Raw genomic sequence first — 27,667 nt, forward strand, 5'->3', positions numbered from 1 at the left:
TTAAAAGAAAACACCAATCCAAACAACGATAAGAGTTGTTAGGAGACTCCAGGCATTCACGGCCAATTTCCGTGCAGAGCTGGTGTCGCAGGTATCGCCACATGGGATGTCTAGAGAAAATAAGAAGACAGGAATAGAGTTACTTTAAGAGAAGGATGTTACACCATTGTAACTTCATTCTGTTATAAATCTAACCAATGCTATTATGAACGTTCAAAATATCAGCATAAACCACTTTATCAAAGGTAATATGAATACTATAGTTATAACAGTTATCGAAATATATAATTATAATACGGTGGTTTCACAAAATAATATTGTGAAAGTGCAGTTTTGCTGTCATTTCAAAATGGATCTTAATCGTGTTACCCACGACGACCGTTAGCTATGGTTATTTATACATTTATTGGAAATTTGACATAATCACAACTACATTCAAAACGTCTTAAAGCTGGTAAGTTTTTTTTTTTAACGAAATTATCACCGCAGACAAGATGTAGATACTGGCAAACGTGTGGACTGTTTCAGACTTAAAGCACTTGCAAAATGTGACAGTACAAACTGTTCCCGATGACTCTGTTCTAATATTACAAATCAACAATAAAGCCTGATCAAAATTAAACTTGCTTAGATAAAATAAGAGCTTTCTGTCTTCTATCTTTCCTGGCTGGTGACTTGCGACTTACCTGATTTACTAGGATAGACAGTAAATCTCGTCTTGACACCGAATTTGTTGTGTTTGTTGGCATTGTCGTGAAGTAGCCATATACCGGCCTGTCTGGCTTCCATTTCGGCTGTCAGAAAATCACCTGAAAGGACAAAGATGATGGTAATGTTGATGATGACGACGATGAGAGTGATTATAAACATTTTCATGACAGTAATTACGACATACAGGACTTCTTTTGATTTTAATTGGATAGCTAACATTTTCAATTCAATTCAATCAATTCAATCATAGTTTATTTCCAATCATCGAAAATCATCGAAAATCAAAAAAAAAACATAGTACAAAGTATAAATGTGATGAAATAAGGTTCAAACGTTTGCAAAAGATTCATTTTACAAAGTATTCCTGACAAATGTAATGGAAACAGTCCAGTCAAACCTTTTATCAGTTGTTTCGCAAGTCTAGCCCTCAAGGATTTAAATTACCCCCACTTAACGTGAAAATAATAAATTCTCGTGTTCGTGTTTAATAAATCACAACAAATTTGAATAGTCCGATGGCCAACGAATTATCACATCAAAATTTACAAAGACGACAGCCACTAAAGTAATCATTACGTTTATCAATTACAATGTCAATTTCATGTAGATACAGTAGACAAAAGAATGACGATTTTCTCTTCTTTCATTCTCGTATGAAACGTGCGAAAAGTATGAGTTCAAGCGAACGATAGGCTGCAATTTGTTCTATGATAATGACACTAATCATGAACTCTGTCATTGTAATCAGTGGTTTGTTAGGGTGTATAATGTACTCCATTCGCGGATAGCCCCTTCAATAATCTTAACTAGATTTTCGAAATACATTTTACCCTATTTCCTTCTGACTCTTCCATTCTTTCTATTTTTCTGTTTGTCCCTCTCTTTTTGCAATCAATTATGCTTTGTTTGGGACCGCAGCAAGTTTTGTTTTTCAATCATCGACTTCCATTCGCTATTATCTATTACCATTGAAGTACTGGACATTGAGCAGACTTTACTCTCGACATTCATTTTTCTGTTTACATTCATGCTGAACCCCAAGTTTTCTCGTATAAATTGTATTCGTGAATTCTTTGTTTGATTGAATGTTTATCTTACTGACAAAATGAACAAAATCGAAACGATTTCAATTCAGATTCATGTTAATGTTGCGTTGGTAGGCAGCCCTTATCTGCCTATAGTTTCTCCAATCAGGTAGGGGAAAAAAGACAGGAGTGTAATCATATTATCACATTGGACTAGATGACTACACCCAGTTTATTGTTCAGCCATTTTGTTGCTTTGATTTAGTTTCTCCTTTTTTTTTCATTCATACGGGAAAACGATGAAAAAAGCAAGGAGACATTTATAAAATATGCAAGTTGCATTTCTAAGGCACGTGTTGACTCATAAAAATGAAATACTAGTAATTATTTTACAACTTTGGGTGATTTTATTCCGACTTAGCTAACAGTTATCAAGAGCTTCGAATATTTGCATTTGCTCACCTGGAAGACTAGTGACCGTATCCAAAGTTTTGGTGACTTGCGACTGGAAGGTGACGGTGTGACCGTGGAAATTTATGGCATGCACATCTGCACCGCCACCAACGGTGATCATGTACCAGGCCACTTGCTCGCCAACGGCCATACTGATGTTGAGTGGGAATCCAAATATGTAGCCATTGATTGCTGTTGGGATTTGAAGAATTGGAAGGCAGGTTGGTAATTAACGTAATGATAGTCTTTTCGGTTGTTTCAAAGCCATTCATGAGTGATTATACATACCAAGACAATAATAAAGCGCCTTACACGAATTTGATATACACATGGCAAGAGAGATAGTTGAGGATGTTGTTAAGAATTGCTATCAAAAAATAAGAAAAAAAAAGGAACGACAAAGATATGAAAATGACGTTAGTAGCAAGTTCTATAATTGGAAAATAGGGGTTTATGATAATTTTTATATAAAAACATTCTTCCCTGTGCAAAAGAAGAAGAAGAAGAGTTTGATGGGAAATCCACAGATTGTCAAAATTGTATATGATGCGTAGGCCTATATATAATCTGTTTAAGCCTTACAACCATCTTTCAGAAATGGTCCCTAGTGAAGTGACCTGCTATGAGCACAATCAAATAGAACACGATCGACACACTCGGAGTTAAGAGAGAGATTGACTTTATTGGAAGAGCTGCATTCAGCCAACGCTCGAGACAGACTGACCAAAACACTGGACTGCCTGGTCATAAATACGTCGGTACATTGCTACTACCAGTATGGTGGTCCACCATGATGTGAGGACACCTGTCTCTTTAATCCCTCCGATATACGAGTGATGTGATATTAAGCCCTCTGGCCGACAGAGCTCAGACACCCTGTCTGGTCCGAGTCTAGCCTGATTACATAATATACTACATTCCTCCCCCCTTAGATTACAACCTCCATTAAAGTGATAACTTGCAACTGCATCAAAATAGAACGAGTTTCTATAGGAGCTAGCAAAACTTGGAAAACGTCAGTCTTCAACAGTTATATCATTAACACTGCATTCACATAGCCAAATAACCTGAATAAAGTACTAAATGAAAAACACACACAAAAAAACTCACAAAATATTATCATTATATAGGTATTACTTATCATTCGACCAGGTAAAGAATATGGGGTACATATCCTAGACATTACAAACATGAAACAAAACAAAAATAAACAAAAGAAACATTCAGAACATATTAACAGATAGTACATGAACAAAGTTTCCTAGGACAACATTCTACATGAGCAGCCATGCACGGACTATTCGCTTATAGGGTGTAAGCGGCCTTATTGTCGTTGTTGTGAATAAGAGCATGACAACACAGGAAATAAACAAGCATTTGACTACGCTTGTTACTAACATTTACATAATGTACAATGGACTTAGCGTCCTTTGAGACACATGTTCACTTAAGCTATACTCTATCGTCAAATGATGGTGACCATTGCGACCCTCACAAACACAGAAAGTTTGGTCAGCATACCCCTGGAATTAAAATACATGTATTATGCAAAATATGGTCACCCTTTTAAACTGACCTGGAATTAACAATGCCAAATTAATATACGGAAGAAAGTCAAAACAAAACAAAATTGTCAGACATTTGCCCAAACAAACCAAATAAGGATAGCATCACCTAACAATTGTGTGAATGAACGAAACATACCAAATAATAATGATAATAATCATAGCATCTGAAGAGATGATGAGGGAGAGAATATAACTTCCAAACCATCACACTCACGACATGTATACACACAACGAAACTAAAACCCCAAACTGTGTACAAAAATGTAGTTGCCAATTAAGTACACCTTGACAATAAACTCGCCCAGAATTCCAGAACGAAGGGGTGGGGTTGAAGGCATTGTTCTAATGTTTCAATGTTCCTGACTATGGACGAATAAGTTAAAACAAACATGAACTTGACATGAAATGCTGATTTTCAAGTAAATTTTTCAACATACTCGCTGCATTTGGGATTATACTACCCCGAACTTTTACAGTATAAATGAAGGCATGCCTAGATATTACTCTTCGTTTCTGTGTAGGGATACAGACAACAAAAAACACATAAGGAAAGAAAAAAAACAACAACAACTCAACTGATATAACACAGTGTCATCTACCAAGTTTGTCGGCATTATGGAAATCCATATCGGTCAGGTGGATTCCGCTGCCTGATCGGGTAGGTTTTACGGTTCGGCGCTAACTGGTCTTGCCGTTGGAGCTCGCTGTCGTTCTGCGACATGACCGGGGGTGGTAGCTCCGCTGGTGGGTCGGTCGTCGCGGTCGCGTCTACACTTCCTTGGATATCTAGTCCTTCATCGCTGGTGATGTCGCGTGCGGTATTCGTCAGTCGAGATGTACCGCCACTCGAGGGCGATATCGTAGAATTGTAACGCTTGCGAATGTGGTCCGCGTGACGTTTAATTGCCCGACCGCTGTTGTCGGCGATAGCGACTTCGAATGAAACCGGCCCATTCTGCGAAACGATTTCTCCACTCCACCACTTGGGAGATTTCGAGGTGAAGTTTTTGGCATACACTTTGTCTCCCACAGCAAAGGTACGCGACTTCGAGCTGCTGTCATGCATTAGCTTTTGCTTTTCCTGACGATCATGCACGCGTGACGCGATATCGGGTCTCAAACGATCGAGTGCGGTCGTCAGACGACGACCCATTAGCATTTCAGCGGGCGAGATTCCTGTCGTTGAGTGTGGAGTTGTGCGATATTGCAGAAGAAATCTCGCGATATTTGTTTCCAACGAACTATCTCCCGTGCGCTTCATCGCGTCTTTGAATGTGCGAACGGCACGTTCTGCTAGGCCGTTAGACGCTGGGTGATATGGGGCCGACTTCGCGTGTGCGATTCCATTTTTCTTCAAGAAGACGCTGAACTCCGCGCTAGCGAAGGCGGGACCATTGTCGGAGACTACTTTATCTGGCAATCCGTGCGTTGCGAAAAGTAGCCGTAACTTCGCTATTGTCGACGCTGTCGTCGTCGAACCAACTGGGATCACTTCAAGCCATTTGGAGTACGCATCGACCACGATGAGGAAATATTTCCCCATGAACGGCCCAGCGTGGTCAATGTGCAGGCGTGACCATGGACGATTTGGCCACTGCCATGGATGAAGCGGTGTGGGTGCCGGCATTGGCTGATTTTCCTGGCAATTGCTACACGATTTCGATGTACTTTCGATGTCGTGATCCATTTTTGGCCACCACACAAACGCTCTCGCGAAACTTTTCATCCGAGACACGCCTGGATGTCCCGCGTGGAGCGTCTCCAACACTTGCTTCCTTCCCTGCCTAGGAACGATCACCCGATTTCCCCAGAGCACACACTCATCTAGCATTGATAGCTCATCGCGGCGCACATGATACGGCTTCATGTCGACATCGACGTCCTCTCGCTGCTCAGGCCAACCGCGCTCTACGTAGGTTAACACGCGAGACAAGACCGGGTCACGGCGCGTCCACTTCCGAATGTCGGCTGTAGTGATGGGCGATGATTCAAGCGTGTCGAGGAGGAGCACTGTTTCCGCCGGCAACGGCACCGTGGGCGGCACATCGGCGAGTGGTAGACGACTGAGAGCATCGGCATTAGCGTGTAATCCTGTCGGTTTGAAACGGAGTGTATACTCATAGCTCGCGAGAGTGAGGGCCCAACGCTGAATGCGAGCTGATGCTTGAGCAGGGATAGGGCGGTCCTCGTTGAACAGGCCGAGGAGGGGCTTGTGATCGGTGACGAGCGTGAAGTGGCGCCCATGCAGGTAAGAATGGAAGCGTGTTACCCCAAACACACAAGCTAAACCTTCCTTCTCGATTTGCGAATATTTCTTCTCGGCTTCCGCGAGTGTTCGCGAGGCGAACGCAATCGGCTTTTCTGACCCGTCTTCCATGCGATGCGCGATCACCGCGCCGATGCCGTATTGCGAGGCATCACAGGACACGACCAGCTCTCGGCTTGGATCATAATGTACCAAAACTTGTGATGATAACAGCAGCTTCTTGGACGAGTCGAATGCCGTTTGCTGAGCTGAGCTCCATTTCCACGGTGTCCCTTTCTTGAGGAGGCGTACACAGGTGCTAGCGTGGTCGACAAATTCGGGAGAAATTTGCCGTAGTATGTGAGCAGCCCCAGATAGGCTCGCAGTTCAGTGACGTTGCGGGGTGCAGGGGCATTCGTGATCGCTGTAACTTTACCCGAAGTCGGATGCAGGCCTTGCTCGTCGATGGTGTGACCCAAATACTCAACCGACGGCTGCATGAACTTGCACTTGCTTCGCTTCAAGCGCAGCCCAGACTCCTCCAGCCGCCCGAGCACCATGTCGATTGTCGAAAGATGGTCGTGGTCATTGACCCCGGTGATGAGGATGTCATCGAGGTATACCGTGACGTGGGGAATATCGCGTAGCAAATTCTCCATTACCCGTTGAAATATGGCTGGGGCGGACGACACCCCAAACGGGAGCCTGTTGTAGCGATATAGCCCCTTATGTGTGTTGATCACTACGTACTGGCGTGAGTCATCGTCGAGCTCGATCTGCTGATACGCTTGGGACAAATCCAGCTTCGAGAACTTTTGTCCCCCTGCAAGTGATGCGAACAGGTCCTCAATTCTCGGGAGTGGGTACTTGTCTAATTTCGCTACGCGATTGACTGTCATTTTAAAGTCACCACAGATACGAACTGACTGCTTATCAGCTTTCATCACGGGCACTATGGGTGCCGCCCATTCCGAAAACTGGACTGGTTCGATTACCCCATCGTGCTGCAATTTCTCCAACTCCTTCTCCACCAGGTCCCGCATCGCATACGGCACCACCCGTGCTTTGCAAAAGCGGGGCGCTGCATCCTTGTTCACGTGAAGCGTGGCTTGCAGACTTGTGAACTTGCCCAATTCCTCACGAAATACCGCGTCGTGACGTTGCAGGATGTCGTTGACGTCGGTTGTGGCTGCGGCGTTCATGTTATGCACACTTGCCCAATCCAGCCTCAGCTCATGCAGCCAACTTCTACCAAGGAGGCTGGGACCATCTTCTTTGACCACGATGAGCGGGAGCGTTTTCACCTGGCCATTGTGAGCGACGTGCACCTCGACCATGCCCACGACTTCCAATTCGTGGTTGGTATAAGTCCGCAGCTTCATAGTTGTTGGGCTTAGTCGTCGTTTAGGCCAATATGTCCGGAATGTCGTCTCCGACATGAGCGAAATAGATGCACCGGTGTCGATTTCCATTCCGACCTCTTGGCTGTCGATATTGACTTTTACTTTCAGTGGGGGCACATTTGACTTGCCGTCCACTCGATACAGCCTGAGATTGCCGTACTCCGCTGGTGGTGGAGCTGAACTCTCGTCCGCCGATTCCGTGCCGGCGTCATCGTCGTCCGCTTTTAACGCGTTCACCTGGCCACTGCTCTTGGGCGGTATTCCGCGTCTTTTGCTTAGACACACGCTGCTAATGTGTCCCCTTTTTTGGCAATGATGGCAATTGCTGTCCTTGAACCTGCACTTGTCAGATGTGTGTCCGCCCTTTCCACACCGGAAGCACGTTCTGGTCCTGGCTTGTTTCGGCTGAGGCGAGGAAGCCATTTGGTGTACTTCCTCCCTTGGAGCTTGCGCCGTCTGGAGGTCCCGAACATTATTGGCAGCCATTTCGATGCTGGTGGCGATTTCCACCGCCTTCCCGAGATTTAAGCTCTTCTCCGCAAGAAGCCGACGTTGGATGCGGTCATCCCGCACGCCGCAAACCAGGCGATCACGTAGCATTACATCAAGCGACGTCCCGAAATTGCAAAACTCTGCTAGAGAACGAAGTGATGCCATGTAGCCCGCTATCGTTTCATTATCCATGCGAAACCGGCTGTTGAATTTACATCTTTGCACTATTTCGCTTGGAATCGGGCAATGATGTGCGTTCATCGCTGCCACGAGATCGTCATACTTCATGGCAGAGGGCTTGGTTGGGGCCACCAGGTTCCGTAGCAATTTGTATGACGAAGGCCCAATGACTGTGAGCAGTGTCGCCTGCTTTTTTCCCTCAGATGTAATGTCATTGGCTTTAAAATAGAGGTCCAGCCGTTCGACGTACTGCGACCATTCCTCTCTCCCCTCCAGAAACTCCTCAATTTTCCCGATGAGAGCCATCCTATACAGTACATGTATAGGTGCATTCGAAAAATATCCTCGTCGCCAGTGAAGTGACCTGCTATGAGCACAATCAAATAGAACACGATCGACACACTCGGAGTTAAGAGAGAGATTGACTTTATTGGAAGAGCTGCATTCAGCCAACGCTCGAGACAGACTGACCAAAACACTGGACTGCCTGGTCATAAATACGTCGGTACATTGCTACTACCAGTATGGTGGTCCACCATGATGTGAGGACACCTGTCTCTTTAATCCCTCCGATATACGAGTGATGTGATATTAAGCCCTCTGGCCGACAGAGCTCAGACACCCTGTCTGGTCCGAGTCTAGCCTGATTACATAATATACTACACCTAGTGTAATTGGTAATCTTACCAAAGGCATCATTGCTGTGCTCAAAGGACAGGGCCAACTTGTCCACGCTGCTTGGATCTCCAGCATACGTGTTGATGTTGTCGTCCAGGTACCAGTTATCGTTTTCGTCGAAGATGGTGAGCAGGAGGGCGTATTCGCGGTCGACGTCCTGACGACGTCCACCGCGATCCAGGGTGGCCCTGCGGCAAATGATCAGCGGTCCGATCAGCCCCGAGTTGGTGTCCTTCTTCGCGATGGTGCTGGAGTAGTAGGGCCACACCACGCAGTTCGGCTGGTCTTCGGTGGGTCCCGCCTCTGGTCCAAAGTTCCACCTGGACAACACAACAAAGGAACGCATTTGCTGTGACTAGCGTAGTGGATGATGTTTACGACCTCCCTTTGTCCCGGATATTCTTAAAGTGCGCGCGCATCTTCTTTTATCAAAGTACGTCGTCTATGATCTTACATCCACAGTGGTTCCTTTGAAACAGAATGCTTGAAAGAGGCTTGCCCGACACAGCAACATTTAGTGGGTGCTATCTGGAATCCGTTCACTGAAATTATATGTGAAAGATGATCTCAATAGGCTGTCACTACATCCTGTTATTATCCTGTATCTACACATCTAGACCAAGTATATCAATCTAATCGGGTTGCCATAAATCAATTTAGATGACGTTTTACCAAGTCAGATGTCGTGATGAACAAAAAATTTTCAGTGACTCTCATACGTTTCTCATGTCAACGGGACTAACTACTGCATTGCTCTTACTTGTAGACTGCATTCTCCCCCGGCTGGATGGGGCGAGGCGTGTCGTAGGTTTGCCCGCCGTATTCCATGAGCTGGCCGGGGAGGTTATGGGCATTGACCGAATACGGCCTCGTGGCCTTGTTCTTGAAGAAGATTTTGAAGGTGTCGCCAATCTCAGTGCGGATGAACGGGCCGAGGATTCCCAGATGCTGGTCCCAATAGGAGCGGGTTTTGGGCTCTTCGAAAGTCATGTCCGTGTACTCCACAAAGCGCACCTTTTTGTACAGTCTTCCGATCTCGGTGGGTCCCTTCCGAATGAAATAATTTCCATCGCTGCAAAAACAAAGACACAAGAGATTTAAAGACATAAAAAAAAAAACACGAGATCTTAGACCTAATGATACAAGAATATTGGTTTTTTTTTTTTAATGGAATCCGTAATTAAGATACTTCTATTATACTCTGTAGTCTGTCTTCACTCTTCAGTTCTTTTCCCAACTATCAAACACAAACATAGGACCCGCATAATACTATACTAGTAATATCATTATACATTATGTATGTAATTTGATATTATACATGAATATATATGTGTGTACGTGTGCGATGAATATCAATAATCGAGACAATAATGAGGACAGAAGATGTCGCACGATCTTCTGTCGTCATTATTGTCTCGATTATATCATTCTGCCAAAGATGACAGAAGCGTTCGATAAAAATCATCCCACTATATATATATATGTATATTATATATATATATATATCTATATATATATATATATATGTGTATATATATACATGTATAATTATACATATATATATATATAATATATATATATATTATATATATATATATTGAATAAATATATATGTATATATATATATATACATTAATTGTGTGTATGTGTGTGCGTGTGTGTGTGTGTGTGTGTGTGAGTATGTAGGTGCCTATGTATAAGTATAATATTGAATATTTCCGTGTATTGCCAATAACGTTTTTACCTGGTAGGGTCGGTCATGCTCTGGTTTTGGATGTAGTCAAATTCTGTCGGGGCAAAGTCCCAAATGACCTCCTCCGCGGCCAGGTAGATGACACGTTCTCCCTGATCTCCATCACCGTGCCGATCTCGGTTCGGTCGATCTCGGTTCGGTCCGTTTTGCCCCTGGGCACACTGTGACACGGTGTAGTTCACCTCCAGGTCGTAGTTGTACACGTTGCCGTTTAAGATCCAAGTCCCTGCATGTACAAAACAGCAGAATAGAAGGAGAAAAAGAATTGTTGGGCCATGATATCAAGAGCAACAAACACACACACACACACACATACACACACACATTCGAAACAAGTGTCACGTGCCACATGTAGGCTACATAGGCCCTACATGTCATGGATATAGTATGTTACATTGTACACAGATACGCTGAAAACTTAAATTGGTTGTCACATGCGGACTAGCATAAAACTAGGTAAGTCCTTCATGTTCAGTCTAGCAGGACGGAGTAGCTTTTGTGCAAGTCCGGTAGGACATTAACTAACAAAATGCTATAGTCCAGGTGGGCACCATCTGGACTTTTGTTAGTTCAGCAACCAATTTAAGCTTATAGTGCACACATATTCATATAATTATATGCAAAATGTAGTCCCTATACAATAGTCATGAACAGTGACAAAGAAAGAGGGAGAGACAAACAGACAGACAGACAGACAGACAGACAGACAAACAGACAAACTTACCGGGCATTCCAGCTGTGAGGGCTACCTGCTCCGTTTCTCCGGGAAGGAGCGGCAGGGTGTTGGCTCGTCGCCCCTTGTAGAGGAACGTCTGGTACGGGATGTGGAGCCCCATGTATGTCTCATCATTGCCGATGCATGGGGCGTGCCAGCTGACACGATCGCCCTCGCACAAGTCCAGCCCGCGGAGGTTGTCACTGACGAAGCCGTTGATGGCTGTAAGTAAGCATTGCAGAGATTGATTGCCTTTCATTATTATGATTTATAGTACAGTTGTAAATTGATTTGAATTCAATTTATTTTCCTGACTTCATTTGATTTCATTTCATTTGATTTCATTTCATTTGATTCAAATCGAATATATCCCATGTTCTGATAGATTTTATACATTGATTTTCAAAACTAATTTGATTGTTGACTTCGACATGATAGGACGTTTTAAATTGATTGGAATAAACAGAGAAACTGATCAGAAATTAATATTATTTATCAGGGGGAAATTGAGCAAAGAAAATGGGATTCCATCGGGATTCGAACCCGAAACCTCCGGATTGCCAGCCCGGTGCTCTACCGACTGAGCTATAGAAAGCCCTAGTTCAGTGTTTGTCCCAGAAACCCTAAATTCTCAATGCTCGAATGGTCAGAAGCTATAGCAGTGTGTTTGTGTGTGACACACACGTACACACTTGAACCTGGCATAAACCCAATTTATGGTTGGAATTGATTTGATTTAATTTGATTTGATTTTAATTAGTTTCAATACATGATATATCTTTATAATATTGATTTTAAACAATTTGATCGTTGAGATTTGATTTGACTCAAATTGAAATAATCTTTCTCTATAGGCCTATCTTACATTTTGGCTTTATTTTGGCCTAGTATATGGTAGTGATACGGAAACTTACTAAATTCATGTAACTATCCGTTACGTCGATAGCAATCGGATTCTGCCCTTTCTTCCTTTAAAAGTTTTCCATACCAAATTGGCCAAGATTTCATCAAAATTTATAAATGACGGAATAACTAGAGACCATCTTACGGATAGAAGATCAACTTCCTAAACTTTCTAACCTTCAAGATCTTTACCTAAACTTCCATTTTTACCATTATTATCTACAATGCGAGTTGCATTCAGTGACATAATGCATTTGATGGATTATATACATGTATTGTCAAATCAGTCCAATGTAATTTCGGCAACAGATCATATCCATATACCACAGTGTTTCGATTACATTCTTGAATTTGAATTTGAATTTATTGCCACTTCATGGGGTGGAACACCTTGATCAGCAGAGCTGCTTTGTGGACCCCTATGGACCCCAATAATAACCAACCAACAAACAAAGTTATTGGTATTGCCCAACATTTAGTTGCAATTTTTTTGTGTGTTTTTTTGTGTGTTTTTCCTTCTTTTTGTGTGTGGATGATAGTTTCAAGATACGTAACATAAACGTCTAGATGGCTTTTAAAAATTGCATGTTTAGCACTCGACTTACTTCTCAGTTCCGCCACGGGGAAATCGTCATTATATGGGACATTTTGATTTGTTGGCCAATACCAGCTGAGTTCTTCGTTCAGCGAAACGATCATAGTGATAACCTCGCGGACCTCGGACGCCTGTGAATGAGTGGAAATAATCATGTTGATGATAAATGACGGCGACATTGATTACAATAACAATATTAGAATATCATAGACACAATAACAATGCTGAAATATCCATGGGAGCAGATATTATAATGGATAAGACTTATGACTATTAGTAGGAAGTTCCAAAATTAGATACGCGCTTTATAATACGAAGCCCCCTCGGCCAAAGTGTGAAGATGAATATAACTGCACTGTATACAATGTCATGGTATAATAACGACTGGGCCTCTGGAAAAACACTTCTCATATTATTGAAGAGAATAGCCTAGAAAAAAAAAAACATTGCATTATCTTTTTCCTCATCATCATATCAATATAATAATATTGACAATGATAATCATAATAATAACTATACACAATGAGGATGATGAAAATATTAAGAAAGGAAGAGGTATTTTTATTTCTAGTAGTTATTTCACTGCACTACGACTATGACATTACTACTTCTAAGCCCACTACAATTAATAATATTGAAAAAAATACTGCTTGCAAGGGATTACTTACAAATACACGTATCTTAACTTTCTCATCGTCTCCAATTTTATCCTATGGCCTCATAATATCCTAAATGTAACATTGTGATTGACTCATGTTACAACCACAGGTTTCCTTTATTTATTTTTTTTTACAATTGAAATGAATAAAGAATTGAAAGTATGCAGTGATAATGGCATTAAGAACAACAACCAATTATCTTATTCACTAAGGATATTAGCAACATTTATAATACTACTTACTGTCCCACTGTCCCCTATCTGTGCAGGGTTGGGCAAAAATTGCCGGAGTACTCTTAAAATTAAAACTGGTTGTCAAAGCTGAGGTACTATAGGCACAAAAACGTACTTGGAATCTAATAAATGAGTCCAGGACAACTCATCGCGCCTGTTCATTGGCGCTGTGTTGATACGGCAGGACATTCTCATGTATAGTTTTGTTTGAACTTTTGATGTTTGTTTGTTTGTTTGTTTGTTTGTTTTTAGAGAATAAGTGTGTATTACCCGGCTTCCATCAGCCCGGAGTGAGCCTTGTTTGCAGACGAGCAGTGGCCCGACCAACCCCGAGTGCAGGTCCTGCTCACCGCCCACCGTGGAGTAGTAAATTCCCGTGATGCACTGCTCGTCCATGTCTGTCGGTCCGTAGGATGCTGGGACGGTCCACGTGTAATTGCGTGATTGGTTAGGCCCGACAACATCATCGCTTCGACTGGCATCACCTCGACCGGCAGCACCTGTTGTAAACGACGAACATGCAGGTACGAGTCTGTTTATTCGTGTTTTTCTTAAGTCTTACCAACAGTGTTTGCTCACTAGAATGTCTGAATTCAATTCAATTCAATTCAATTCAATTCAATTCAATTCAATTCAATTCAATTCAATTCAACTCAATTCAAACTTTATTTTCACCTTTTTTGAATGAAGAGAAGCCGGAGAAGATTGAGCAATAGATAAACTGTAACTTATGTTTGCATAAATGTATGCACAATATAGTTTGTTTATTTTCATTTTGCGTTGTGTCAAGAGAAAAAATTAAATATTTGAATTAATCATTTATTTGTTTTAACTGTCAGATTCAAATTAAACTGTGCTCATTTAGTTTGTTCAATTGACTTTGTATTCATTTATGTATGAAAAAGAAATTCAGAAAAAAAAAATCAAATCAAATCAAATCAAATCAAATCAAATCAAATCAAATCAAATTAAATCAAATCAAATTCAAGATGAAAATACGTAGAATATGGATAGACAGACGTTACCGTAGCTATTATCAGGTTCACTGTGTAATTGGATTATAAATGATAGTGTCATGGTTTATATTTACACAAGGTGGCCTCTTCAGTGTTACCATGGTTTTTCAGAGGGCCCAGCTGTCATCATTACCCCAGCATTACCATGTTGTGCTACCAAGTTTTAAACCTTGCTCAAGAGGGACATCCGAGGTAAAAATGTCTTGTCCATGCAATGACTTACTCGGTTGGACTCAAACTCGAGACCTCCGGTCCAAAGTCAAGGCTTACCCGGTATAACATCGTGTCTCCATTTTGAAACTTCACTAGCTATAAGCATTATACTTGGTTTGTGGTCTGGTGCCAAACTTTCTAGGTCAGGGTTTGGTGTAGTATTTACTCCACTTTTCACGCAGTGTTTGGTGTAACGTCTAGTTCTCATTACTATTTTACTTGAGTGACATATTTTTGTTTTCCGCTAAAACATGCGGTTGTTGTCATTCTAGGAGCCTTTTGTGGTAAACAGACTACGCATTCAAACAGAAACTTTCCTTGATACACAAAAACCGAATCGTCGGCGGAAAAAAAAAAAAAAAATATATATATATATCTACATACCTTGCTCGGCTGGGTATGGCCACCCTTCGTTGAGCTTGTCATACTTGACGTTATTAGGGTGGATGTTGTATGACCTCGAGGCAAAGTTCATCAGCATCACCTCGATCGTATCCCCAACCTCGGCCCGAATGACCGGCCCGGCGAATCCGAGGTACTGCTCCTCCTGCGGCCGCTGCTTCTCTGTCGTGAACGTCTCGTCCGTGTAGGCAATGTACTGAGCCTTTCTGAAGATTGGCCCGGTACCAGTTGGCGACTTGCTGTAATACAAATTGAGAATATTGTAACACTACGCCTTTACTTGTGCCTTTCGTTTTAAAGATTATTCCCTTTATGAATACCTCATAATATTTATCATTCTCCTTCGTTTTCTTTTTTTTTCTACCCTTCATCCTACTTTTTTTCTTTGTCATCTTTTCTCTCACATTCCATTATCACAATTCATGATAATGACGTCTGTACAGTGGTGATTTTGATGAAACTGACAATGATGATTAGCGATGAGCATGAAAGGAGATTACGATTTTAATAATCTTAACATTTATCATTGGTATCATTTTTAAAACTAGTAACAACATCTTTAATATTTACAAAAATGATGATTTTCACAGAAACTATGAAGTCAATATCTTCTAGATGGCATGTTATCATTAACAGAGCTTCTAGGCAGAAATAATTACAGTCAAACCTGTCTATAGCGGCCACCCAAGGGAGAAGGAGAAGTGACTAGTATAGACAGGTGGCCCCTTGAGACGGGGTCTTTTTCATGGTTTTTCTCTTGGGGATTTTTTTAGTGGCCATATACGGCTGTTGGTCACCACTGACAGACGGATGGGCAATAAGGCGGGTTGATTGTATGCAAGTTTACCTGACGTAGGGGGCGTAATTCCAATTAACCTCTCTGATGCCAATGTAGTGTCTTATCACTCTTCCGGTAAGTGACGATCCTCCACCCGACGAACCAGTTGATCTGGTACAGTTTGGATTCACCGTGTACACAGCACTTCCTCCGTCTGATAACGGTCACCGCAAAAAAAAAGAGAGAAATGAAATGAAAATAGATTTAATGTATCATAGCCGGATAATTATATTCGATAAATTCTAGTGACGATGAAATTGATCATAGAAGTTACGTCGTCACAAAGGGATAATGAAATACCCTTCTTTTCTCCCGCCCCCTGAAAAACAAACAAACAAGCAAGCAATCATAATGGTATCGTTTGTGATGACAGACCACATATTCATTTAGGAGAAATCTACATTGATCATCATCAATTTTATTGCGGAGTTTTGCAAAAATATCATAACAAGGTTTACGTATATGCCTCGTCATCTACCATTATCAGAAGGCTGATCACAGATTACACATCGGGTCATAAAATATTCTTTTTAGTTTTTATTTTCTTTTGTAATTCGAACCCAGATAATACCTGTTGATAGAAGCAATGATTTCATATATACTGAATGGTATCATAGACTAAGTGGTATTTGTCCGCTATCTCAGAAAAAAAAAATCATGTATTATCATCCCATAAATTTAATACATAACTTGTTCGGTTTCCGTCAAAAACAACAGGTAAATAAATCAGAAACTTTACTTGTTGCATCCGAGGTGGAAAGGGAAGAGAGCAGCCATGTTCCCGGGTTCTCGGCAGTCATCCTGACCACGTTAACTGGTCCCGGAATTAGAGGGATATTGTCTGCCCGTCTCCCATCCTGTTCCTGTAAGGATGTGGAAATTGTTTGAGAGCAACGATTTCTAAAAGATGATAATTATGCGGCAGTGCTCTGGAGAAACTATTGGGAACTCGGAACTTCCTGCAAAATAATATCGGGTCATTTTCGAATTCCAGGAACTAAAATTCTGCGGTTATTTATTTTGTTATATTTTATTTTGCTCAATTCCACTCAAGGCAAGTTCCTTTTAAGCTGTATAACAAGTATAAAGCGGAGAACACTTCGCAGTAAGTTGTTGCTTCAGTTACCATATCAATGGAGACAACATTATTGATTGTTCAACACAACAGTACTACAATGATCAATGATGATAATAAAATATTGATAATAATAATGATGATGATGATAATAATAATAAGTATAACAAAACTACTTCTACTACTACTACTACTACTACTCCTACTATACTACTACTACTACTACTACTGCCACTACTACTAATACTACTACTACTACTACTGCTACTGATAATAATAATGTCTTCTTTATCCAGGGTAGCCTCTTCAGCGTTGCCACTGTTCTACCAGAAGGCCCTGCCATAATTATTACTTTAGCGTTGCCAGGTACCCATTTTATACGCCTGGGTCGAGAGGGACATTGTGGATACAAACATCTTGTCCAAGGACGTAAGCATGATAAACTATACCTGTCAAAAGGGTCATTCTGATCATAATCGCTGTCACATTTATTGTTATCATCATCGTCGGTCATTTATCTACAGTAAGATTGAGAGATCCAATTATTTCGTCACAAGAAACTGTAAAATATCATTATGCCATCATCGATCATAACTGAACCTTGCACAAAAATACATTCCCAGTTTTTATCCATTAATTTTCTCTTACTCTTTTAAAAAGATTATTTCTTCCTTTTATTTTGTTCTGATATAAAGTTGTATCTTACTAGTGGATTTCCGTTGAAGAAAACTGTGTAAATAGAAGTCTCTCCTCCCACAGTGAAGACGAACCATCGAGTGGTCTCGCCCTGGCAGAGCTCCAGATCGGGCAGGTTCCCGTACGAGTAACCGTTGACGGTGTACATCATGTTGCTGCCCAGAAAGCCCATTGTCTCTGCAAGTTTTGAAAGGAGTGACCGGAAAGATTTACCAGTGAGCAGTAACTCTGCCACTAGCATTTACACTGCTACAATCAAACCTACTCTGCGGCGAACGCCAGTTCTCAACAACCCCTGTCTACAATGACCACATTTCGTGCTACACAGGTTTGACTGTTCATTTTCCGTCTTCATCTTCCCTACTTCTCATTATTTACGGAATAAACATGTTTATTTCTTTTCTTCTTTATTTTTTTTTCTCATCAGCTTTGTTATTGTTATTACGTGTATATCTGCTATGTTATGTTATCATTGTTGCCATTACCATTACCATTACCATTACCATTAATCTTATAATTTCTCATTCCGTTCTCTTTCTTCCCTCTTCGTTTTACCTTTTTTGTTCCTCTTTTTTATTTCCTTCTTCAAAAGTGTACTAGCTTTGATTCACGCACAAAATAAAGGAATGGATTAGGTATACGATGCGCCGAAGACGCTCATTTAAAGCCAGAATCAACTGAGGCGAATTAGACTAAGGTTGATATTCTGCATTAAAGAAGACCGCATGGATGTTGTGGATCATCGCCATTCTCACCTCGCTCCTGGTCCGAAACCTGGGGCACGTAGGTCTGGATGTTCTCGTTGATGTACCAGCTCTTGTTCTCATCGAAGAAAGCATACAGGAGGACGTGGTCGTTGTCAGTGGTAGAAAGCCGTCCTGATGAATGAGAACAGAGTGATTCCGGGTTTAGTCTTGTTTGTATGTTTGCTTCATTTCCATCTGAGAAGATGGTTGAATCGAACCAGGGTCCTGGCTCATGAGACAAACGCGCTACCGACCGAGCTAACTCTGTGAGTGACATGGGAACATCCTGCTCCAGCTCTTCATTCCCAAACTCAAAGGTAGGCCTAATCTTTGAGAATCTTCGATCGAAATGGCACGCACACACACAAAAACAGGAAAACATGATCAAACAAGCAAAACACGCATACACACGAACCATAAAACACACACATTTGCACCCTAGGATGGAACGAATTCACATAATTTGCACCATAAATGTATGTAATCTAGAAATATGGTACTAATGTCTTCATATGCCCAATACATTCAAGTACAACTCATGTCGAAAGGTTTGCATTAATCTAAGCCATGTTTGTCGAGGGTATGACTTCTTAGCTTAGGTTTAGGTAGGTGCAAGTATTACTAGTATTAGACACCCACCTGCCATGTTAATGATAAAACGTCATCCTGTTTTAAGTCATGTGATAGATACGGTAGAAGATGGTATTCTTTTCTTTTAATAAGATAACTAAACAAATATTATCCTGATATGCTGCTTAATTGTATGAAAAATCAAAATTACGATAACCAGTGACCATAGTGATGACGATGATGATGATGATGATGATGATGACACTTCTGCTCATGGTAAATGGCAATGATTCTGAGCAATGACAACAAAAACAAATAGAACAGCAGTAACACCAACACAACAACACCCGTAATAGCAACAATAATTACACAATGCACCTAGAGATAAAGAATGAAACAGCCGACAAAGAGGTGTGGCCACAAACCTCGTCGGCAAACAATAGTAACGCCCACCAGCCCAGAGTTGATGTCCTGCGTATCAAATCGATGCGAATTGTACATCCAGGCGATGCAGTCCTCCCCACCGTCGCGGTTCGGGCCCGAGCGTTCTGCGTTGACGCTCCACCTGTACACATACGTCTGGCCTGGTCCAACATTGTCGTCTTCCTTCTCTGACCCTGAAGTACCGTCATTGTAGAGGGCGCCTGCAAATGTCAGAAAAAAATAAAAGAAAGCGAGTTGGGAGGGGGAATAATGATTACACACTGTAAAGGGGTGCATAAATGAGGCGAGTGCCTGTGGGAAAAACTCGGCATGAAAGAAGAGCATAATACTCCACACTAATTTCATTTTAGGTACACTTATGACTCAGATTCTTTGATGATAGTATATCACTTTCTTAATTTTGTTGAACTAAGGGCAAAAATGTCATTTAGCCTACATTGTATTATATTTGATAATCATGAGCATTATGCTGTTTCATGAAAGAAACAATAACAAACATTTGCTATGGTAGTGTGGTTGGAGTGTTGCTGTAGGGCTTGCAATTTATAGGTCTTCAGCCTTTGACGAAAACTGTTTTATGTTTCAGGCAGGTGCAAATCAAATTTAGTGTTATAAATAATTTCACCAAACGCCAATGAGAAATCATCGGGTCCTGTACAAATTTCTACGTGGATTCAAGAATCATGTCAGTAATTAATTAAGGTATATAATTCGTCATTTTCATTTGTAATGTTCTTTGCGATCTTCTGACCTTCTGAGGATTTTGTGTACGTCAGACCGCTTGGATTAATGGAGTAGGGACGGGACGCCATGTTCCGGAAGTGAACCGTGATGGTGTCGCCAACTTCCGCCCTAAGGGTGGGGCCCAGAATACCAAGCCATGCCGGGCGAGGGGACTGGGTGGTGAAGGTGTCATCGGTGTATTCCCGAAAGAGGGCCTTCTTGTACCGACTGCCGATCCGGTTTGGATTCGAAAAGACTCTATTCGCTCCCGCTCTGTCAAAGAAAAGACATTGAATAAAACACGAGAAAATATTACAAACGAGAATGACATGACTACCCAAGAAAACTCAACCACACAAAAAGGACACAGTCTTATCAAAGGGATGGTATAGTTCTGGTTCAGATAGGGGTGCAGGTTTCCAACTTTGTGTATGTGTGTGCGTGTGTGTGTGTGTTTGAGAAATAATGAGAAACCTCTTGTGAAATATAAAAGAACATCCAATTCATAGAAGATTTCACAGTTTACTTGATGAAGATTGGTCTTGAAATGGCTGAAATATAAAAAGAAAGAAATCCTAATAAAATGCGACAGGCCACGACTTTTATTAGGATCTCTTTGTTTCACCATATTTTTGGATATCTCAGTTATTTCAAAATCGATTTTCAACAAATGAAATTTCAATTTCCCTTAGAATTGCATACTCTTTAACATTAATACCCGTCAATACTATTGAGTGTTATCTTGCTGAGCTGAAACTACGGAACCCAGTGGGACTTATATACCATACAACTACTCTATATTAGAGTTTTTCTTTCATATTTTCTTTTTGTTTGTCCATACGTGGTTAAAACCCTAAAGAATCGTAATTTCATGCCGCATGTGTATTAAAGGTAAGCTTCTTTATACGGAAAAGAATTCTAATCTTTTGATGCTTGGAAAAGATCTGGGTTCTGCCGCCGTAATTCGCCCACAGGAAGGACTTTCGCAGTATAAAGAAAAGGGGACATAACATCTCCGATCAGATCATGGACCAGATGTCAGCATAATATCTATCGTCTTAAAAGTATCTCTGGCATTTTCCCGAACCTTGAAATGCTGAATTTGGCATCTGAACTATAACGACTGAAAAGCTGAAAACAAATGTCTTGATAATTAGAAAATCGTACCTTTGTTTTTCGTTTTGTGATCATTTCCATCAAGTGTACGGCAACATGTCTCTTTTTCTTGGATTGTAAGCGAAAGACAACTTCGTTATACAGCGAAGTTTGGGTGATATTCCAATGCTTCACCGTTCGTACTATAAAGACAAGTGTAATTACGTAATGCACCTGTCTTTGCTACTGTTTATCTACAGTGTCTAGACGACCTGGCATTTTTTCCAGTGTCAAAAGAGGACCTATAAGGTCAAAATGCAAACGGACGCCACACCTGCGATAAACTTCACAATCGCCAAGCAAACACTCGTCTCGAAGCTTGCAAAATATCTCAGACTACAGCAGAAGATAAGGAGAGCTCATGATCAGCCAAGTTTGTTGGAGGCAAAAGACAAGTGCACCTGCTGTTTGGGAATGTACCGCATGTCCCCCCCCCCCCCCAAAAAAAAAATAAAATAAAATAAAAAAATACAACGGTACGTATACCCTCCACAATGATAGCTTTAAAAATAGTGAATCAATGCAAATATAATTTCAGGGTATAAAACTATAACTCATTGCCCACATCTTACAGAAAACATCATTCGATTTGCTTCAGTGGTCAAAGAGAAATGAGGAATTTTGTAGAGCATGTTAGAAATCTCTTCCCTCCAAGTTCTGTCTATTGTGTTCACACATGAATTCGCATTTCCAAGAGCATCCAAGTCCGAAACTTGAAAGAATCAAACTCATGACATGCTTTACGGCAATTCACATTTCTCTGTGACCGCTTAAGCAAATTGAATGGGGTTTTCTGCAAAATAGACCTAAGATGTTATGTTTTAAGATTCTGAAGTAGCATTTAGGCGCTTTAATCATATTGGGTGTTATCAATGCGAAAGTGGATTGTATTTTTTGTTTTTTGGGACATACTGTACCGCGGATGAGGTTCAGTATTGGCTCGCTCCTCTGGCCATGATTTTGGCTGACTTGGCCATGCGTAAAGTAACTAAACTACATCACATGATTCAAGGATACATGGCACAGGGAAAGTGTTTTGTTGTTGTGTTTGTTTGGAATAATTGCTCCAGAATGTAGCAAGCACTTGACGGAAGAAACAATAAACAAGATTCGTATTTTCTTTCATCTGTATCAGAAAGCATGACATGCTATTGTTGCAACAGATATGATATAATGAAGGGGGAAAAAATGTTATCCTCTCAATGCTGCACGGAGAATTATTTCGTCGACACGAGATGTGCAAGTCCCTAAATATCAAAACTCATTTTCACCAGGTGATGATTATAGTACGGTGTAACAGTAATGGGAATGTACCGTATGCCCCCCCCCCAAAAAAAAAAATAAATAAATAAATAAAAATAAAAATAAAACGGTACCCTCCACAATGATAGCTTTAAAAATAGTGAATCAATGCAAATATAATTTCAGGGTATGAAACTATCACTCATTGCCCACATCTTACAGAAAACCCCATTCGATTTGCTCCAGTGGTCAAAGAGAAATGAGGAATCTTGTAGAGCATGTCAGAAATCTCTTCCCTCCAAGTTCTGTCTATTGTCTTCACACATTAATTTGCATTTCCAGGAGCATCCAAGTCCTAAACTTGAAAGAATCAAACTCATGACATGCTTTACGGCAATTCACATTTCTCTGTGACCGCTTAACCAAATTGAATGGGGTTTTCTGCAAAATATACCTAAGATGTTATGTTTTAAGATTCTGAAGTAGCATTTAGGCGCTTTAATCATATTGGGTGCATGTTATCAATGCGAAAGTGGATTGTATCTTCTTCCTTTTTTGGGGGGGGGGGGGGTCATACTGTACGGCGGATGATGTTCAGTATTGGCTCGCTCCTCTGGCCATGATTTCGGCTGACTTGGCCATGCGTAAAGTAACTAAACTTCATCAAATGATTCAAGGATGCATGGCAAAGGGAAAGTGTTTTGTATTTGTGTTTGTTTGGAATAATTGCTCCAGAATGTAGCAAGCACTTGACGGAAGAAAAAATAAACAAGATTCGTATTTTCTTTCATCTATATCAGAAAGCATGACATGCTATTATTGCGACAGATATGATATAACGAAGGAAAAAAAAATGTTATCCTCTCAATGCTGCACGGAGAATTATTTCGTCAACACGAGATGTGCAAGTCCCTAGATATCAAAACTCATTTTCACCAGGTGATGATCATAGTACGGTGTAACAGTAATGATTTGAAAGATATTAATAATAATCTATTACAAGTCAGAAGATGAAACGCGATGTCAAATGAACATAAATGTGTAAAGACTTTTGCCGTTAGGAGAAGACAAGTGTATACTAATACCTTTACCAGCTGTTCACCGAAACTCTCAATTTGCATTCATGTCGAAATACAGTCTTCGCATTAAGACTACACCTGACATCTAATGTTGCATAAGTTTGGCGGTTGGTGAGTAATACGTAGTATGACATGTTATTTAGTCTTGGTGTGATCTTATTTTTATATCCCATATTACGTTACGTCCCATGTTACGTTATGCCCCATAATGTAGGCTACCCATCGCTGCCAAAAATGCCATGTGGTCTGTTGAGATGCATCTTCTCGTTACCATTGGTCATAATTTGTTAAAGGGATGGTACAGTTTTGGTGGAGATGAGAATTGGGTTTTTAACTTTTTGCGAGATACCAAGAAAACACTTATGATATAGTACAGAGCATACCATTTTAGGAGGAATTCAAAGTTTATTTGATGAAAATCGGGTTTGGAATGATTGAAAAATCCAAAAACAAAGTAAAACAAAGCAATCGTAATAAAGTGTGGGTCCCACACTTTATTAGAATTGCTCTTTTTTGGATATCTCAGCCATTTCAAAGCCAATTTTCATCAAATAAAGGTTGAATTCCTCATTGAATCACATGCTCTTTCATATTTCATGAGAGGTTTGTCATTATCTCACCAAAAAATGTAAGAAACCTGAAATTAGGTCTCAACCAATACTATATGATCCCTTTAAGGAAAGTGAGTCGAGTACTAGGCATACTGGACAAGGATTGCAAAGTGCTTTGCAGATCATACATGGAATTCAGAATGTAAAAAGTGTCGTGGAAAAATCTCTCACGCAAGGGCAAAGAAAAAAGATAAAGAGACGAAGAAGACCAATGACGACTTTTCTACTGAAGACATCGAGGAATACACATCCCACAGGGCAACGTGCTTGATTACAAATGGGGCAAGTTGGCGTTAAGTCATGTCATACATGGCATAGTTGCTCAGCGCAAATTTGTGCCAACTGACATGACTATGACAATAATGAACATGTCATAATATGTACAATGATAATATCGTTGTACATCAAATGTATCAAAAATAATGAACATATTATGTTCATTTTTTTTGATACATTTGATATCCCATATAGTACTCGCATATATATATATATATACATATATATATACATATGTATATGTGTATTATATCTATGTATGTTTACATAAGGCTAAAGATGAGAGAAGAAAAAGAGATAAGGGATGGGGCAAGAATAACAAGAACGAGAAAAAAAAGAAAATTCAAGACTCGACAAAATACTTGGACAGAGATATTACATTTTGTGTTGTGAATGAGGGGGTGAAAAGGACACACAATAATATTATAGATAAACATCAAGTTTGTGTATGGGTGTGTTGGTGTGTGTGTGAGTGTGTGTGTGTGTGTGTGTGTGTGTACGTGTGTTATGACAGAGTAATTTCTGCGTCCCAATGATTTTTGTTCTTTTTTTGTATTGTTTATTGACGACTGATGTACTGATATAACAATATAAAGAACAAAATTGTCTTGTTCCCAAGGATCTCTGTGTACTGAGTTTGACTGTACTGCACGCCTGTATACATGCATGTTTGAACGAGAAGTGAGGAGACTCCCTCGCTCCAGGGGTCGAGTCAGGCCTACTTCCGGCTTGAAACAGGTGTTTGCCAACATCGAATCAAGGCGCAGGAAGACATCGCATCAATGTGACACAACGCTGCCATGCCAAGGGATATGTTCCCAGGCTCTACACTGTGTCAAAATGGCACATCTTAAAGGATGATCATCATACGCATCAACCTTTAAAATCACGTAAAAGAAGATACCCTTCAGTCACTTTACGAAGAATTGAGAAAATAAATTATGTATGCATTCACTTGGTGTTATCTTTTTGTCGGTATACTGTAAATGAATGATAACAGGAAGGAAAAACGCGAAAACTAGGCATTTCTTTATCATATTTTATCCAAGATAACAAAACATCTTGGCATTCTCACCATACAATGATCTTTGTTTTATGTGGGATTGCGTGAGACATAGACAGAGATGAACAATGAGGGGAATAGAGATCGTGTATATCTCCTGTATCTGGCGATACTCTCTGACCTTAACACGATATCGCCATGCGGGTACTATAACTGTATGGTATGCTGTAGATGATATCAGATATAGAGTGACATTGTCAAAATATATATTACGCTTGCTAAACAGGGCTTTTTTATCAGAGCATTTTCATCTTTAATTCACTTAAAGTAACACCAAGTTCTAAAGGTATTGTTTACCCTTGGGAGCAGTGACTTTATAATGTTCGAGATATTATATTTCATGCATAAATTATGTATAGTTCAACTGTATCACGTATCTTATAAAAATTTTGCAAAAAAAGAAACCCGAAGATATCAGAAGATATCATTGTTTTTCTCAATAAACCCTAACTGTAGACGGTTTAGTCTAGAAACATTTTTATTATAATTATTGTTCACATTTTGTACATTAAACAATACTTAATATTGATTATATTGATTCAAAATTTTAGATTTGTTGTTTTGGTCCATGACTCACATTTTATAAGTATTTTAAAGCATTAAAGCGAGTTTTTTGTTTCATCTGCAAATGGTAAATAAGGCCTCCAAATACGCCTATATTGCTTTTGCCTTGTTTCGCAAGTTTTGGGGATGATGGCGACTAACGATTGGAATTCTGTGAATGTGCGCTGAAGTCCTTCATTGCGGTATCTATTTTCAATGTGGGGTTGCAATTCTGTTTATATGTTTTAGGTATTTTCACATGCATTTGTAATTCAAGAATAATTCACCTATTTTGGAATCTTTCACGGATCATCTAAAAAAAATAACAAAGAAAATGAATATAAAATTTCCCAAAAAGAAAAGTAAACTTGCCTCTCACTTAAAAAAATTGAGGTTCGAAATTCAAACTGAAACTCTATGATGAACTTACTGGGTATTTTGGTCACATTTGATATGTAAAATCTAATGTATTCATTTTGTAACGCTGAATGATTTTTTTCCCTTTATTCCGTGATTATGCAATTTACTGGATTTTTATTCCTTGCTGTAAATACCATTTGTTCTGACCAATAAATCATATACTATGATAAATGATATATTATGATATATAATATTATATCATATTATATTATATTATATCATATTATATTAGATTGTATTATATCATATTATATCATATTATTTCATATCATATTATATTATATTACATTATATTATTATATTATATTATATTATATTATATTATATTATATTATATTATATTGTATTATATTATATTACATTACATCATATTGTATAATGTTTTAAAATATTTTTATATGTTACATCCTATGGGAAAATAATGCAAGGATGTAGGTCTACTTACGAATTGGGCGGAAAGCTCTGGCCAGTGATGTTATCAATGCCACTTGGCACGTAGTCCCAAGTTTCCTCCACAGCCGCTATGTAGTACACGCGATTGGCTGCGCAGGCGCATCCGATCAAGCAGCCAATCACTGCCACTAGGAGGAGCATGCGCAGAGCACGATCCATCATGTTGGATTTCACACGACCTATTCCATGAAAGAGAAAGAGAGGTTGAACGTAAGTAATTAAAGTTTAGATTGAAGTTCTTCGGATTTTGTACCAAAATCGAATCAGAAAATCCAAACCAGGATATAAATATTGAAGGGAGTAACAAAAAAGATCCCATAATCTTGATATGCACGCTTTCAGGATTACACCACGAACTTATCGTTGAATTCATTGTGTGTGTGTGTGTGTGAGGGAACTGTGGTGGTCTACCATTACCACTAGGCCCCATGTCACAGTGGAAATTGACAAAAGTTGCCAAAAATTGACAAAATTGACCAAAGTTGCACA

At 40.1% G+C, this 27,667-nt stretch overlaps 1 protein-coding gene across 1 annotated transcript; it reads right to left on the reverse strand.

Annotated features, from left to right (window-relative positions):
• On the reverse strand, window positions 1–27,352 carry LOC139733367 (hephaestin-like protein). Its single transcript, XM_071644204.1, has 17 exons — window positions 27,171–27,352; window positions 20,365–20,609; window positions 19,595–19,813; window positions 18,609–18,731; window positions 17,864–18,030; window positions 16,822–16,945; window positions 16,092–16,236; window positions 15,223–15,483; window positions 13,884–14,082; window positions 12,732–12,852; window positions 11,233–11,445; window positions 10,500–10,734; window positions 9,516–9,827; window positions 8,765–9,075; window positions 2,199–2,381; window positions 687–809; window positions 1–110 (listed from the first exon to the last, which is right to left on the reverse strand). Exons 1-17 carry the CDS (start codon window positions 27,338–27,340, stop codon window positions 1–3), a joined length of 3,261 nt encoding a protein of 1,086 aa, XP_071500305.1. The 5' UTR covers window positions 27,341–27,352.
• Window positions 27,353–27,667: the final 315 nt, after the last annotated feature.

The sequence above is a fragment of the Diadema antillarum genome, unplaced genomic scaffold (genome assembly GCF_040938485.1).
Source record: "Diadema antillarum isolate AM-2024a unplaced genomic scaffold, OU_Dant_1.0 seq00000472_RagTag, whole genome shotgun sequence".
Lineage (NCBI taxonomy): Eukaryota > Metazoa > Echinodermata > Echinoidea > Diadematoida > Diadematidae > Diadema > Diadema antillarum.